Here is a 16,907-nt window from a genome sequence, read left to right as displayed (position 1 = left end):
ATGAAAGATATGTGAAAGAAAAGTACTAAATTAAATATTGTGGATGTAAAATTAAAAATAAAAAAATTAAAAAAATAAAAAAAATTTAATTATTTTTTTTAAAAGGAGGTGTACTTATAGAAAAAAGGAGGTGTCATCAACCTAAAACAAAATATCATAATATTTACTTTGAGGTCCAACGTAAATACATGATGACAAAATGAACAGAGGAGTGGCCCAAATAAATGTAAATCCTGAATAAAACCCTAGTTAGCCAGAAAGAGGGTTTTTGAAGGTTCTTCGTTTCCGAATTGAGAGCAGAGAGAGAGATGGGGAGCGACAGCGAGGCAGAGAAGTCGGCGCAGAAAGAGAAGGAAAAGAAGATATTGGCGCTGTCTCCCATTGCTAAACCCCTCGCCGGCAAGAAGCTTTGCAAGCGAACCCTTAAACTTGTTCGTAGAGGTTTGTTACCTCTCTTTTTCTTCTTCTTCTTATTCTTCTTCTTCTTCCTCTTCTTAACTATATATACTCTTTCTTTCAGCTTCTCAACACAAATGCTTAAAGAGAGGAGTCAAGGAGGTCGTTAAGAGTATACGGAGAGGTCAAAAAGGGTCTGTTTTCTCATTCTCTTCACTTCTTTTTCACTCTGCAAACCCTAATTTTGTGCCCTTTTCATTGCAGGTTGTGTGTCATAGCTGGGAACATATCACCCATTGATGTCATCACACATGTTCCTATCCTCTGTGAAGAGGCTGACATTCCATACATATATGTCCCTTCCAAAGAAGTACCAATACACAACTCACCTTCTTCATTTTTTTGTTTATTTTTTACACACTTCTCCTGTAATCAATTCAATGCCATCAATCTCTCCTTCTGAAAATTCATCATCCAGCCCCAAAAACTGCATAATAAGAACAAACCTCTTTTAGCTCAATTTATGGAGCAAAAAGGATCTTATTAGTTGCCCCTGCATATTTTCAACTGATCTCAACCTTGTATCACAAACCTTATTCCATAAGTACTGACTTTACTATTCTTTTTTACTTCTGCAACCTACACAATTTATCATTATCATTTCACTTTGAATGTGGGAATAAGAGTAGGAGAAACATGTGGAGAATGCTCCCTTAAAAGCAAGCTGTTTAGGGAGAAGAACTAAGCCATTTTAGTACTCTAACAAGCATCTCATACTACTCAATATTAGATATTCAGGCACCCAATAATGTCGAAGTCCCTATCAATATTGTTCTAAAATTGTTGGTTTTTTATCTTCATGCTATTTTATATATTGTGTTCAAGAAACTACAATTACTATGCAAGCTCATATATCGTTGTTATTTATATTGTTTCCCAGGAGCTTGCAGGCGCAGGAGCAACGAAGAGGCCTACTTGCTGTGTTCTGGTAATGACAAAGCCTGCAAAGGGTGAAATAGAGCAAGGGGAACAAGAGAAACTGAAGTCAGATTACGATCAAGTTGTATCAGAAGTTTCTGAGGTTACAGCTTCACTTTTTTGAAACAAGCACACATGTATTTGTACTGTTTGCTCCAGCTTAATTAACTTAGGCAGGAACCTGTGCCTATATTTGTAGTTTTATTTTTCAAAGAGCAAAGAACCAAATGAAGTGCCGTGAACTCATTATTTAGTATAAACTCAAATACTGCTTTAGCGCCACAGTACAGAGAAGTTACTGAGGTTACTGCTTCACTTTTTTGAAACAAGCACACATGTATGTGCTGTGTTTGTCCCAGCTTAATTAAACTGTTGGTAGCAAGGTTGTCAAACTTGAGAGTCTACACAAACTCGTGGAGCTCTGGTAGACTCGACTCGTAGACTCGACTCGTAGACTCGACTCGTAGACTCGACTCGTAGACTCGACTCGTAGACTCGACTCGTAGACTCGACTCGTAGACTCGACTCGTAGACTCGACTCGTAGACTCGACTCGTAGACTCGACTCGTAGACTCGACTCGTAAACTCGTAAGAGTCTACCTAATATTAAAATATATTAAAAAACATGAACACACACAATATGATATCACTATTTCAACATTCTAAGTCTGAAATAAGTCAAATAACAACAATAAAATGTCATAATACAAATCTTAACCATACATAAACAACCAAAAGTCGAAAACACATAAGTCCACAAATCAAAAACATAAAACAAGATCTAAATTAATCAATCAAAGTCCAATCCTCCAACAAATGCATGTGCATCATCATCATCTTCATTTTCTTCAAGCTCATCCTCTTCATTTGATGATAAGGGTTCTTCAATATTCACATCATCAAAGACCAAATCCTCAAGGTCATTTAAAGTTGGATTGGTTGAATCTCCAACTAGTTCGTATACGGCGGTGTTCGATTGCGGCACCGTTCGCAGCGGCGGAGACGTGCGTTCGCAGCGGCGGAGATGCGCGTTCGTTGAGGCGGAGATGCGAGTTCGTTGAGGCGGAGCTGCGCGTTCGTTGAGGCGGAGATGGGTGTTCCAATGGTGCGGAGGGAGACTCAAAAACGTGAGAATGGTGGAGGAAGCTCGCGCGCAGGGAAACTGGTGTTCTTACTAACTAACCCTAGGCAAAAACGACGTCGTTTTGGGCCATTTAGGGGTCAAAAAAAATGTAACCAGACTCGTGGACTCGAGCTCAGACTCGCGATTCTGACCGAGTCTACCCAAAAACGATTCTACAAGCGAGTTAACCAGTTTTGCTCCTCTAGAATCGTAAACTCGTCCGAGTCTACGAGTTGACTCGCGAGTTTGACAACCATGGTTGGTAGTGTACCTTACTATCAATTGATGTATGGATTTACTTATTTTTCAATCGTGGTTAATTGGTTATCATTTTCTTATCCTAAAGTCTACCACTGCCTTGATCAATCCACTGGATTCATGGCTTTCCCACGAGGAAGGCAGAAGCAATCTTGATTATAATTTAGAATCTTATCTCTGATCATAATTTTCTACAGTTTACAGGGTTCTTTTTCTTTGTCCCTTTTTAATTCCTGAATCTCATCTAGAGGATGGGCTTAATGTTTCTGATATTGTTTCAATTGACATTCGATACAACTTCACACAATAACTTCTAAATTTTAAATGATGGTCAATATAAATGTGTTTGATCGAACTTATTTGTGTGGGAGATTCTTAATTTAACAGTTTTTATTTATTTATTTATTATATGGCCTAGTTGATTTGGTTTTAAATGAAAACTCAATCCAATGCAATATCTTATTAAACTTAATTTTGAATATAAATTAGTTTACTTTTTAAAAAGTTACGTATGAATTCAAAATTAGTAAATAATATAAGAAATTTTTTTAAGTACAAATAAATATGAAATTTATTAAGCAAAGTATATTTAATTTAGTTTACGGTATATTGAATTGTATTTAACTTTAAAATAAGAGTTTGATTCAATCAAACTAGTTTTATTTATTTTTGTTGATTTTTACAATAAAAGTAACATTATGTAAAATGTATATAGTTAATATTTGGATTCAAGATAATAGATATCAATATTTAGTATTTAGTGTGTATTTTATGTAAATTAATGTTTTTTAAAGAAAAACATAATCCTACTCTATCAATTCATAATTTTATTTTTATTTTTATTTTTAAACAGTCATTTAGTCCTCTTCTTTATAAAAAATTATATAATTTTAGTTCTATCATTAATTTTATATTTATTCATCGTGAGATTTTGACATGTTTTAATGTGTCGTTATTAAGTGATGTGATATTTAGTAATATCAGAAGTAGAGATAAAAATAAAAAAATATCATGCATTTTTTTTATTAATATATATTTTAATGAATAATTAATATTTATTTTATTAATAAATCATATTTGTTTAATTTTAAAATTCAACAATTTATAAATGTCAATTTGATAAGAAGATTAAAAATTTATATTTTTTAAATTAAAAATATTAAATATTTTTATTTTAAAATATAGAGAACAAAATTATGGATTAACAAAAATAGAGTTATCAAAATAACTTAAATAAAATAAAAATTCTTCTAAATTCATTTTTATTTCTTTCTATTTTATATTTCTTTATTAATATATCAATTCCTTAATATACATTACAAATTAATGACCTTTAGTTTTAACTTTTAATACTAGGTTGTGCTTGAATCATAATTTTAGTAGGTTGGTGATTGATTTTAATATTTGATATTTTGTTTTAATATAATTTTTTGTTACCAAAAAACAATCTTAGACTCTTGATTATCATTTTTTAAGAGGTTTTCATGCTTGTTTAAAGAAAATTAATTCTCATGTTAATTAAAAAAAAATCCATGTTAGTAAGAAAAAGAAAAATTAAAAAATGCTTTTAGTAAAGAGAAAATAGGACTATATAAATTAAATACTAACATCCTTTATACATTACTTCTAACTCCCCTTAATTATTTGAAAAATATTACATTGTAACTCATTATAAAAAAGGTTACTAAAAATATTAAAAAGATAGAAAATTTTAATACAATCTCAACGAATTTTAGCAGGTGTTTATGTGAATAAAAAATTAATGAACTTAGTTTTTATTACTTCTATTTAGCTTCTATTAAAAATTAAAATTAAATAAAAAAGTAAACTAAGACATTAGCAATTTATTATTTTAAAAATATATGAAATAAAAAAAATAATAGTATATTTATAAAAAAAAAATTCATACCATTTTCTTTTCAACTTCATTCTTCTAACTATTCATTAAATTACTTTACAAATTACCAAGATTCCTCAATTAACTACTCATTAATATATATATATATATATATATATATATATATATATATATATATATATATATAATGTTTCTTTTCCTTTTTTAAAAATAAAAAAGTACAAAATATCTCTTTTATTTTTTTACCAATTTTATTAATATAGACTAAAATTGTTTTTCTTTTCCTTCTTATATTACTACTCGTTAGAACTTTACATAAAAAATAAAATCTCAATTAAGTAAAAGTACTTTAGAAATAATATTGTTAAATATGATAAAATGCAATTTTATTTTCTATAATTTTATGAATTTGAATTTTTAGTTATTATAGTTAAAAATATTTTATTTTATTTTGTGTACATGTATTTTAATTTTGTATACTAAAAAAGTATATCTTTATTTATATTTAGATTTAGATCTTCTTATAATGGAAAAAAAAACATTTTAATTATATTTTGAGGTGTGACGGTATGTAGTAATAAATAATAAATTAAAAAAGGCATAGCATATTATTAATATTTAAAATTTAAAAATTGAGCGTAAAAGCATGGATGAAAAAAGTACGGGATGCGTGCCCCAAATAAACGAAACAGACGTCCGGTTGAGAATGGAGTGATCCAAGATGGTAAGAAAATGGGAAAAGGGAATAAATTAAAGGAGGGGAAGTGAGAGGGTTGACACTCACAACATACCAATCTCACTCTCTTCGAATGGGGTGCTCATTCTCCGGTTTAAACGCACTCTACGACTCCGTTAACGGCGGAGGCGACGTTTGGATCAACGAGAACCGCTTCCGCATCCTCCGCCAGCTCGGAGAAGGTGGCTTCGCCTTCGTCTACCTCGTCAAGGAGGCGCTCAACGAATCTGCCGCCGGTGGCCTCGCCACCAAGCTCAAACACTCCTCTCATCTCTCTGGTTCGCTTCTCTCTCTCTCTCTCTCTCGCTTTCGCCCTTCGATTACCTCTAACTAATCGTCTCCTAGCCTGATCTGTTTGATCCGTCTCTTTTTTTCTATTCCTGCGTCCGCTTTTCTTCATCTGCGATGTCATTTCGTTTAACAAATGTTAGAATCGCGTTTTCGCGGGGATTTCTTTCTCCGATCTGTTACACTTGGTTTCTGATTCGGGCTTGTTGTTTGTGAATATTGGTTTATATGGAGCAAGTGATTAGTTAAACATTGAATGCTTATCGAATCCCGCTGTTTGAGCCTGTGCCTTATTTTTATGCAATTCCGTTGTTGCAGTTACTGTGTGAGTAATTTGGAACGTCCTATTTCTCGATTTGGTATAAGGCGTTTAGTTTTCCTTGCTCCTTTAAACGATTGAAAATAGGAGGTTCTGTCTTGTTTTTGAATCGCAGTTTAATTTTGATTATTAGTGATGAAGAAAGTGCCGTGTTATTGTAGAAACGGAAAAATGTTCGGTGGACGTTTTAGAATAAGATTTAAATCAGTGTCACTGTATGATTCCGTGGATTGAAATGGAAACTTTAAATGTACTATGTCTCTTCTGCAGATGACGGAACTTATGCTATGAAAAAGGTCCTCATTCAGAACAATGAACAGCTGGAGTTGGTGAGGGAGGAGATCCGTGTTTCATCCCTGTTCAATCACCCCAATCTGCTCCCACTTCTTGATCATGCCATAATTTCTGTTAAGGTAAGTAGTTATTGCAGCCAACACTCATTAGAATAAAAGTATTAGTATCACCAGTTCATCCAGATTCGACACATGTCATTTCTATTTAATTTTCTGTATTGTATCCCTGGGGCTTGTCTGAAAAATATCATGCTTGGATACACTTGGAAGTTTATAAACATGCCAGTTGGGTTTTGAATTTAGCAGTTTGTATTTCCAAATGTTGTGCATGATGGCAACAGAAAGCAACTTATAGGAGCACTTGAGCTGTAACTTAAATGATTTAAAGTGAAGGCATTCGGCATTCTAATCAAATTTTCTTGTCTTCGCTGTAAACTTTTTCTGACATGAAAAATGAAAACCCATGTATAGGATACCTTGTCCCCATCATCGATTCTAATGAACATTTACCTTCAAGCTGACAGTACAGGGGCTTGCTTAAAATGATTTTTTGGTTTTAGTTTTTAATCCTTTTTTATTTTTATTTTTTATATATATTGTTCTTAGAACTTATTTTAGATGTGTTTTCTGAAAATAAAACAAGGAACAACTTGTTTGACTTGAAATATTCAAAAACAGTTTTTCTATCTGCCTTGCACATGACCCACCACCAATCCTTCCCATAACCTCCATCCTTCTTCTACTGATTATTCCACTATCATGCCCTTGAACCACTTCCTCACCATTGCCCAATACTCCAACTGGTGAACCTCTGCCCTCAACTTCCATGCTCTCTCAATTGCATCTTGAGTCTTGACTTGACTGAACAGTCATATATTCTGGCCAAAATGGTTTTCTTTCTTACTTCTACTCGCCTATCTTGGATGGGTACAATGATCTCATGTAATTTTTCTTGGCAAGGCTCAATGACAATTTATTGAGATATGTTTATTGTGAAGAGGTTATAATGAGGCACCATTATAACTTATCATATGGTAGGTACTGGGTGTAATTTTGCATGTCATGACCAAGTTGGTCCCGGGCTATTAATTTATTGTACAATGTGTAATTTGATATATTCGGTAAGAGTAATTTTTGTGCTTTTGGTATGATATTATATCATCTGAAAATATAATATCACTATCAATCTATTTGAATGGGTATAATACAAATATGTTTACAATTTTAAAGTATCTATGCATCAGAGCTACCAATGATACTGTTTTACCTGTGGTGTGTCTAATATCACTGCACAAAATCTAGGTTTTCCTAACTTGGTTGGGAATTGTGCATGTTGTGTGATGTGGCGTTGCAAGTGTAGTTCCTTAAGGGTTCTAATCTGTTAAAGTGATTAATCAGTTACAGTGGGAATAAAACTAATCTTAATGTGGAAATGTGTAGCTTTTCTCATTTCCCCCTTGAAGGTTTTGGCTTAGTTCTGTTCATTCCACTGTTTCAATTCTTGTTCTTTATATTTACATTAATGTACTTTTTTTTATCAGCCTACCCAAGAAACATCTTGGAACCATGAAGCATACTTGTTATTTCCAGTTCATTTGGATGGAACATTGCTAGACAATGCCAAAATGATGAAAACCAAGAAGGAATTCTATTCCACCTCAGACGTGCTCCAAATATTTCGACAGGTAAGAACCATATTTCTATTATGCATTTTTCTATTACTGTTGCAGCTAAAGATTTTTCGCACTAGAAATATTGTTTGACAATTGACATATATATTATAGCCTATATTGGTTAATTGTGTGTGAGTGAAACCAAATTAGTTTCACTCACAATTATTTTAATATAAACCTAACAAATCTTGTGACATGGGTTATTTTTTGTCTTAAGAATCATATTGTAGAAGAAGAAAAAATGGATTTCTGTGGTCTGCTTCTTTTTACTGAAACTCTTCTATCCCTGTAAATCAACAGCTTTGTGCAGGACTCAAGCACATGCACAGTTTTGATCCTCCATATGCACACAATGATGTCAAACCTGGTAATGTTCTCATAACACGTAGAAGAGGACAACCACCCCTTGCCATACTGATGGATTTTGGCAGTGCTCGTCCTGCCAGGAAGCAAATTGGTTCCAGATCAGAGGCACTCCAGTTGCAGGTGCTTCTTTCCTTCCTGTTTTTTATAAAGTGCTGTTTATGAATAAATCTTATTTACTGTTTTATTGTCTAAGCACTTCTACTTCTTGCAAATCTGGTAATTTCTTTAACACGGCACAGAATGTGGTTCTTAAAAGTATATAATATTTTAGTATGTTTTGGAGGCTTTTGTTCCATTTGTAGTTTGTGAAATTGTATTGCTTAATATGATAGGTACATATGCATCACCAGGCTAGTAATGTATCTTTTTAATTTGTTGTTACCTCTTGTCCTTTTTATAAGAAACAAGTGATACTGTGATAGTGTAAAATACACTATCACTTGTTTCTTATAAAAAAGATCGGAAGTAGTATTACACATTAACCAATTCTATGTTTCATTTAAAAATAGTCAATCACTTAGCTTATGTTTCTATTTAGGCAATATTAATTCTTTTAATAGTTTTTATGTTTTGAACATGTTTTACAAATTGGAAGGATCAAAGTTTCATTTTAGTCACCTAACTTGGATTTTCTAACCTGATATTTGCAACTAACTCTTCCTATGTAGGAATGGGCAGCTGAACATTGTTCTGCTCCTTTCCGAGCTCCTGAGCTGTGGGATTGCCCAAGCCATGCTGATATAGATGAGAGGACTGACATCTGGTCACTTGGATGCACATTATATGGAATAATGTGAGTATTAATCCTTCTTTTATGTGATTATGATAATGTTTATGTTTTATAACTTTTATTAATTTTGCTTTCATATAACATAATTATCATATTTTGGTAATTTTTCATTGGTTTTTCTTTAAATTTTAATTGTTTCCTCAAAAATTAGTTTCATATGCACAATACATTTGATTTGGAACCCTTCTTGTGCACATATAGATCCTAGAAATTAACATATGAATTAGATTTTTTATTTTTAAGAGTGTGAAGAAGATTGTGTATTTTAAGTGCTTTTCAAAGTTTCTCTATGACCAATCCAACCAATCTCATATTTAATGGTTTTGCTTTATGCTGTTGACTTGTGTGCGTGTGAGACCCAGTCTCAAGTTTCAACTAAACAATGACAGACTCTGGTCTGTTTTTAGTAGTGAAGAAACAACATATGGTGAATTCACATTTCTTTGTTCCTTGAGTGTAACCTAAAAAAGAAGAGAAAAGAAGGGGAAGTGAGAGAATAAGTTAATTTATTATGCTCTGATCGATTTTTGTCATAAAATGTGTTATTAAGAGCAATATGCACAAAAAGGATTCAAGTGACCAACTTCCATTTGGTTTAGTGACAAATCCTACTTATGAGCCAGAGCCACAGGTTCAAAATTGTGGTATATTTGTGTAAAAGAAAGTTAAAAAAATTCAAATAATGTCACTTTTTTGAGTAATGCTACTCAACCAAATAACTACATAAGAAAAGCACATGCAAGCCATTGGATCTCTCTGCATAGATAATTGATTTAGGACGATGCTCACATCAACTACTATTTTTGCAAGTGTACATGAAATGAAATCCTATGTCTATGCACACTAGTTTGGCTTTGTTGTCTAAGGGTCATTCCCTTGGCATTATTCATTAATTTGGTACTCTACAGAAATCCAATGGTAGAAGTGTGTTTTTTCAGTACGCAAATAGTTGTACTAATGGCTAATTTATATTACTCTTTCAAGTATAGGTTGGTCAACAAATTACTTCCATCATTACTATCACAATGACTCTTATCTGTAATTTTTTTCCCCCAGGTGTATGTGTGTGTAACAATTATATCTTGGCAGCTGTAGTGCATGTTTAATTTTTATTATGTCTCCTGACTAAAATTTTCAGGTATGGGGTATCTCCATTTGAATATGCACTTGGAGAGTCTGGTGGAAGCCTGCAATTGGCTATTGTAAACGCTCAGATCAAATGGCCAGCTGGACCTAAGCCTCCATATCCCGAAGCTCTTCATCAGTTCGTGTCATGGATGCTTCAGCCACAGGCTGCGATGCGGCCCCGGATAGATGATATCATTATCCATGTTGATAAGTTGATTGCAAAGTTCTCTCATTGAGTTACCATGGAAGGGAAAACTGGGCATGAGGTTACATATTGCAGCCGTTTAAAAATTTCGTGTGCATTTACTGTTCGGTTATATGTTAATGGATAGCAAAGCAATAGCAATTCCTCGCCTGACGGAGTTAACCTCTTTATATGTATCTTCGTTTTTGGTGGTAGTCTAGGTAGTCGGGCGTTGGCTTTAAAATCTTGTTCTGTCCTTTTTACATAATTTTGTTTCTTGTAATTTATGAAATGGCCAATCTCCCTGTGTCTTCAGAATTTATGAGCATAAGTGGAATATCATTTATTTATTGACGTTCTTTCTTCATATTTCGCCTACCTAGGGGATATCAATATGGCTACCTTAAATGTTCTGTACATTTACCCTGTGTATGGATGAAACATTTAAAGGAATGTATTATTTGATGATATTTTAATTGCTATTTAATAAAATGATTTTTGGATATTTAATATCAGAATTCTCTAGAATTTCCATCCTTCATTAAATTAGGAATTTTAAATTCCACCAAAATAGGTGGAACTTTAAGAATTCCTCATTCTCCATGTTCATCAAACAAAACGTGTATTCATTTTCATCTCTAACCCCATTTGTTGCAATGCTTATCCCTTTGATTTTATTGGTGACTCGGTGGTTGACGGGCACAACGAAGATAGTGAGTTCGCTTTTGGTGGAGGAGCAAGTTAGCTTGCTGGTTGACGAGGTTGATTCATTCAATTTTCAAACTTGAGTTTCATTTTTTCATCGCCTCTTTAGTACGTGGGTTCCTCTCAGCACAAAATACACTACAATAACTTTAGAGGGACAGTATTAAGAAAAGGATTAAGGCCAAATTCTGAAAACTGATGAATGGATAAATTTAATTATCCGTACGGAAAAACCGGATTGTTGAAATCAAAGTTTATCTGTATCGAATGAAATGTTCAAATCCGCGTCTCTTGGATTTGTGGCAAGGCAAACATCACATCGTCGTCCAGCTTACAGATAAAAGTAAAAGAACCTATATAGTATATACACGGATTTATTTTCTTAACCTTTATTTACTCCTAAAGTCGAGCCAGAATTTGGTCACAACAAAATCATAAATAAATGACATGAAGATTCTATATGATTTAAAAGAACAATAGACACGTAGTCTTTCAAGAATGTAAAAGAATCTTCTAATTGACCCTTGGTAGGAATTAAATAATAGGTGTGGAGAAGCAGGTATAAAAAATGGAAAATAAGGCATTAGTAATAGAGGAAGAGGTAAGTTGGGTGAGAAGATAGATCATAGATGAATGAAGCATCGGGTTACAATGGGACGGGGAGGCTGGAGTGGAGCTGGAACTCGTCAGCGTCATTCCTGTATGGTGGGCTTGTACCCATTTTTGGAGTGATTGGGTTAGCGTTGCTTGTGGTGGCTTGTTCTCGGCGTGGAGGATCTCGAAAACAAACTGAGTCTTTGCGTAACCCTCAAGTTAATGAAGAGCCTAACATTTTGGTAATCGTAGCCGGAGAAGAGCACCCAACTCATTTGGCAAAGCCTCTCCCTCTGTGAGTTGTCACCTATTCTCTCTTCTCTCTTCTCTCTTCCCTTACCATCGCTTTGTATCAAAATACTTGTCTTCAAAATACTTGGTAATCTTGAATTATATAGTAATGTTTTTCAAATAATTAAGAGATTAATTTAATATATAAGAAGTGTTTTTTTTTAAATAATTAAGGAAGGTTACTATAGGATAGTAAAAGTAAAGTGTTTATACAATTTCACGAAATTATAGTGTAAAGATCCTAATAGTTAAGTTTGATGGTTTAGACAAACCAATTCAAGTTAACAATTTTGTGGCATATAAAAAAATTGGGTTAGACTAATTTACTTTTCACACCTTGGCTTACTTAATCAAAAAATTAATTTTGTTATTTATGATATTTCTATCGAACTCTTTTTAAGATTGATTCTCGTAAAATATACATGTAGTTTAATGTGTTAATTCAATCAAATAATCGAAAGAAAAAAAAAGTTTGTAATCCATCACCAATATTCATTTCTTCCTTTATCAATTGGTTCACAATTCCTTTGATGGTGTTTAAGTGCTTGATCACATCTTGACCATCTATGTACTCCAACTTTGCAATTTGTTTTTACAAAATAAGCTTTTGTCTTTGGGAGTCTTCTTTTGAATTGTAGATTTAAGTTTTATCCATAAATTGTATGTATCGGTATAAGTAGATATATACTTAAAAGAAAATTGATCACCATATTTTCAAATTATAACATTTTTGCAGTTCAAAAGCTCCTAGTCTTTGTCAATATTTTCCTTTTACTTGTTATAAAATTGGTGATTCACTCTTAAGATTTTGCAATATAAATAATCTTCAAATGTCATCTTTTAATAGAAATACTTATTTGTGGTTAGCTATCATGAGTGACAACTCCTTTCATGAGTGGCATAGACTAAGAGTTTCCGTTAACTAGGCGATCTTTGATACCAATATTAAAAATTATTAAATCAAATTCCTCCATTAATGATCCAAAAATAGGTACTATGAAGAAGTGAAAAAATAGGTGTAGAGATAAGAAATATGACACTAGATTTTTATATACAAAACTTTATCAATGTGAATAAGGAAAAAAAAAAAAAGACATTTAAGTCTATTTTTCAATGTGATCTCTACTATGAAAATAAGATTATATTTAACTTTTTTTTTCTTAAAAAAATCATTGAAAGAAGTATTCTTTTTAGATAGTTATTTATCAATTTTTAGTCTCTCAAAAAGAAATAAAAAGAGTCTCCCACTCTAATGATATGTTTGGGCGAGGAATTTTACAAATTTAAAAAAATTTAAATTATTGATATTTGAATTACTTTTATTTCAATTTTTATCATTTTTAAAATATTTTATTTGGATAAGTTAATTCAAATTTATTAAATTTTAAATTATTTGGTTGGATATAATAATTTGATTCTACCATGATAAAATTGTTTTTTAAAAATATATTTATATGTTGAGATTTTTAAATTAAATTTTATAAAAATAAATATTAACTAATTTTTAGTTTTTTTTATAATTTTATAAATTAATATTAGATAATATTTAATAATTTTAAAATATTTTTTAATATTCAATAATTAAAAACATGAAGAAATAAGAAATAAGATAAAATATATAAGTGAAATAAGAAAAAAAATATGAGAAATTTTAAATTCTTACTTTTTTGAAAAAATTTGAAATTTTACTATTTCAAGAAATTTTGCAAATGCTTGAATTTTAAATTCTTTATAAATTTTCCATCCAAATAAGGTATTTTACTTCAAAAAATTTAAAATTCTTCAAACAAATAAATTACTCCATTTAAATTTTTCATCCATACACACTATAAGTTCTTTTTTTTCCTCTCAAAAAAAATTTAGAATACTTTGCCACTTAACAAATATTTATAAGGGATGAAGATATGTCTCTCAATCTCCCAAATGCAGCCTTTAGTGGTATTATTCAAGAGTTACATGATATACAATAATTTAATTATCACTTATTCGTTAATTTATATGGTGCTTCATCAATTAAAGGAAGTGATTTCAACAAATATGAAATCTTCTTATTTGTAGGTAAGATCTAACAGGATACCGAACTACTTCAATTCATGTTTAATAGGAAGATGATCACAGAAGGTTTTAAGGCTTAAAAATCACGGGAGAGGCAGAGATATCACAAAAGTATCATAGAAGGAAGACCTAATAACCCTCGTATTTTATTCATGCACTATTTTTTTTTTGTTCATATATATTTGACTCTTTTTATTTATCCAGAATTTTTGTTTTATTTTCGCTAATGGTACACCTAACAACAAACATAACATTAATAATTAATGTTGATAAAATTAAAGTTCAGAATTATAAAAAAATGGGAATACTTCTGAAATTTAACACACTCGTTGGTAAGGACATTGTTGAAATGAAATTTAAAAAACAAGTGATATATTGATAGAAAAAAAAAAAAAAAAGTGGACCTAAATTAAAATAGCTAGGTTGATACATGTGCCGACCAGTGTTGGGCTGTTGTTTTCATGTACCAAAGAGATTCCCGCGTTCTACACTTTCGCTGCTCATGAAGTCATATCTTTTAGCAGAGCATGTTCAATGAGTAAAGGTTCACAATAAATTACAAATGTGAACATATATAGTATTAATCTTTTTTAGGATTTGAGAAAAAGATTTATGGGAAACACCTCAAGTAAAAACTAGTTGTACTCCTTTACTATATAGATACCGAAAATTATAATATTAATTAATACACGCACAAACTTACTATTATATATATAAGAGATGCACCATTATATATGTTCTTAGGTAATTAATTACATATATTATACCTTTCTCTCACCCATATCTAACATAACATGTAAGAGGATCAGGATCAGTACACTTCATATATGCATAGTATTCCAGAAATCTCAGAAGCAAATGTCCAAACAACAGTAGCAACACATTCCAGCACAACTGCAAAGAATTAAATTGAAATAAATAAATAAATAATATTAGTCATACATTGTACAATTACTAAAAGCGTGAATATATATATATATATATATATATATATATATATATATATATATATGAAATTGAAATATAACTATAGTTTTCATTCAAATGAAATCGATTAAATTTAAATACAATGATAGCTTGTATAGAAATTGACCCTGAATGTATATAATTTAGTCAAATATCGCTGTTCAATTCACAAACATGCATGTAACTATATGCATATAGGTTGTAAAAGAAATTAAGAATATAATATATAAATACCATCCTCTCCAGAAGCCATGACCCTTGAATTTAGTTTCTTGGTTAGTGGGAAGGTTCTGGTGGTGTGTGATAGCAGGTGGAGGGGGTGGAACTTGATAAGGTCCCGGTGCAATGTCCTTTGACTCGTATGCTACATAGTTTGTATATATATATATATTACAACATTAGAAACAATAAGAGCACAAGTTCAAAATCGATAGATAGACCACAGGTTGTAAAAGTTATAAAACGTACGCGTCAAATGGAAATGCTACCTTGAGTCTGGTTTTGATCATTACTAGTGTGACTCATTTTTAGCATGAAGAATATTGTTTTCGATCAACACGTGAACTGAAAAGCTGGAGAAACTCAAGTCGTAGATGAACAAAATCTGGGGATGAAATGGTTTGCGTACTTTAATATACAAATAGGATGATCTTAATTACTTTTTGTGGAGTGGTTGAATTCGTTCCATATTATTCATTTTCTAGACTACTCTATATTAGCAGCTATAAAGGTGGTCATTTTTTTAATACACTTTTGTTAATCCTAAAGTAATGGGATGAGAAAAGAGATTTTTTTTATATAAAAAATCAATAATAAATATCAACATATTTTTACTTTTGATTTTTTTAATAATTTTTAAAACAACACATACAAAATATTTTTAATATTATTAAGTATGAAATCTACTTTTAATTATTCTATAGTTGGAATATATAACTTACTTGGACAGTGAGACTTATTTTTTCTATTTACCGTCACAATAAAACATTCTCAATGCCCTTCGTTCCTTGAAAGATATATTTCACACATTATCTTTGTAAATAATAAAGATATATTTAAATATGTTTTAAGTTCCTATGAAATGAATAAATTATGATTTTGGTTCTCATATTTTTTTTCTTTGTTTTTTACTTTAAAATTTGGAATTACTGTTATTTTTTTAGTCGTGGTTATTTTTAATCACTTGATTATTTATTAAAGATTAAATGACTATTTTAAATGTTATATGTAATTATTAATAATATAATGTTAGTAGTTCATATCTCTAAAAAAAATTAAATCCTTGAAACAAATCTTCTTTATATACCTTAGAATCATTAGGGATAAAATAAGTGATTTAAAATTTTAGAGGGATAAAAATTATAAAAAAAAATGTTATGTAAGATTAAAATCAAAACTTATTTACAAGATAAAAAATGAAGTTAAAAAATTTTAGAAGCATGAAAAACAAAAAATCTTTTTTTGTAAGGAATAAAATTGAAACTTTCTCATTTGACAGGGACTAATTAGAAAATTAGGGTTAATTGTACTTTTTGTCACTCATATTTCACAATTTTGTGAATTGTTTCACTCAATTTTTAAAATTGTATATTTTATTATCATCCAACTTAGAAAATTTTACACATTTTATCACTTTATTAATTAATTTTTTGGAGTCGATAGTTAATTGCTAATATGATATGTTGATCAGTGACATTTCACGTTAACTATTAGCACAATACATTATATCATATTAATAGTTAAATGATACATTAGTAATTAATGTGTTACTTTAGAAATCAATTAATAATATCAGATAGGAAATCAACAAAGTAACTTAATATGTAAATTTTTATAAGTTAAATGACAAAATGTATAATTTTAAAAATTAGATAACAAAATTCAGTAAATCATAAATAATTAATGA

The 16,907-nt window shown here is 30.8% G+C and overlaps 2 protein-coding genes and 1 non-coding gene across 3 annotated transcripts; all 3 read left to right on the top strand.

Moving 5' to 3' along the window:
* The first annotated feature begins 224 nt into the window (after window positions 1–224).
* LOC109809157 (H/ACA ribonucleoprotein complex subunit 2-like protein) lies at window positions 225–1,656 on the top strand. Its single transcript, XM_020372395.3, has 4 exons — window positions 225–441; window positions 521–590; window positions 661–766; window positions 1,337–1,656. The coding sequence occupies exons 1-4, from the start codon at window positions 309–311 to the stop codon at window positions 1,496–1,498; spliced, it is 471 nt and encodes a 156-aa protein (XP_020227984.1). The 5' UTR covers window positions 225–308; the 3' UTR covers window positions 1,499–1,656.
* Window positions 1,657–5,276: 3,620 nt separating this feature from the next.
* On the top strand, window positions 5,277–10,900 carry PK3 (serine/threonine protein kinase 3). Its single transcript, XM_020372336.3, has 6 exons — window positions 5,277–5,627; window positions 6,227–6,369; window positions 7,791–7,934; window positions 8,223–8,408; window positions 8,957–9,081; window positions 10,217–10,900. Exons 1-6 carry the CDS (start codon window positions 5,423–5,425, stop codon window positions 10,440–10,442), a joined length of 1,029 nt encoding a protein of 342 aa, XP_020227925.1. The 5' UTR covers window positions 5,277–5,422; the 3' UTR covers window positions 10,443–10,900.
* A 544-nt stretch (window positions 10,901–11,444) lies between these two features.
* On the top strand, window positions 11,445–14,450 carry LOC109807490 (uncharacterized). Its single transcript, XR_003805122.2, has 2 exons — window positions 11,445–11,984; window positions 14,039–14,450. It is a non-coding gene; the product is annotated as an uncharacterized LOC109807490 (transcript).
* The last annotated feature ends 2,457 nt before the right edge of the window (window positions 14,451–16,907 follow it).

The sequence above is a fragment of the Cajanus cajan genome, chromosome 5 (assembly GCF_000230855.2).
Source record: "Cajanus cajan strain Asha chromosome 5, NIPB_CcT2T_4, whole genome shotgun sequence".
In the NCBI taxonomy this organism is placed as follows: Eukaryota; Viridiplantae; Streptophyta; class Magnoliopsida; order Fabales; family Fabaceae; genus Cajanus; species Cajanus cajan.
The sequence above is the reverse complement of the archived record's forward strand: the minus strand, read 5'-3'. Positions and strand labels throughout refer to the sequence as shown.

Coding starts and splice junctions, on each gene's coding strand:
- LOC109809157 (XM_020372395.3), top strand. CDS start 309: ATGGGGAGCGACAGCGAGGCAGAGAAGTCGGCGCAGAAAGAGAAGGAA. Junction 442..520: donor CCTTAAACTTGTTCGTAGAG/GTTTGTTACCTC, acceptor TCTTTCTTTCAG/CTTCTCAACACAAATGCTTA. Junction 767..1,336: donor TATATGTCCCTTCCAAAGAA/GTACCAATACAC, acceptor ATTGTTTCCCAG/GAGCTTGCAGGCGCAGGAGC.
- PK3 (XM_020372336.3), top strand. CDS start 5,423: ATGGGGTGCTCATTCTCCGGTTTAAACGCACTCTACGACTCCGTTAAC. Junction 7,935..8,222: donor TGCTCCAAATATTTCGACAG/GTAAGAACCATA, acceptor GTAAATCAACAG/CTTTGTGCAGGACTCAAGCA. Junction 8,409..8,956: donor CAGAGGCACTCCAGTTGCAG/GTGCTTCTTTCC, acceptor CTTCCTATGTAG/GAATGGGCAGCTGAACATTG.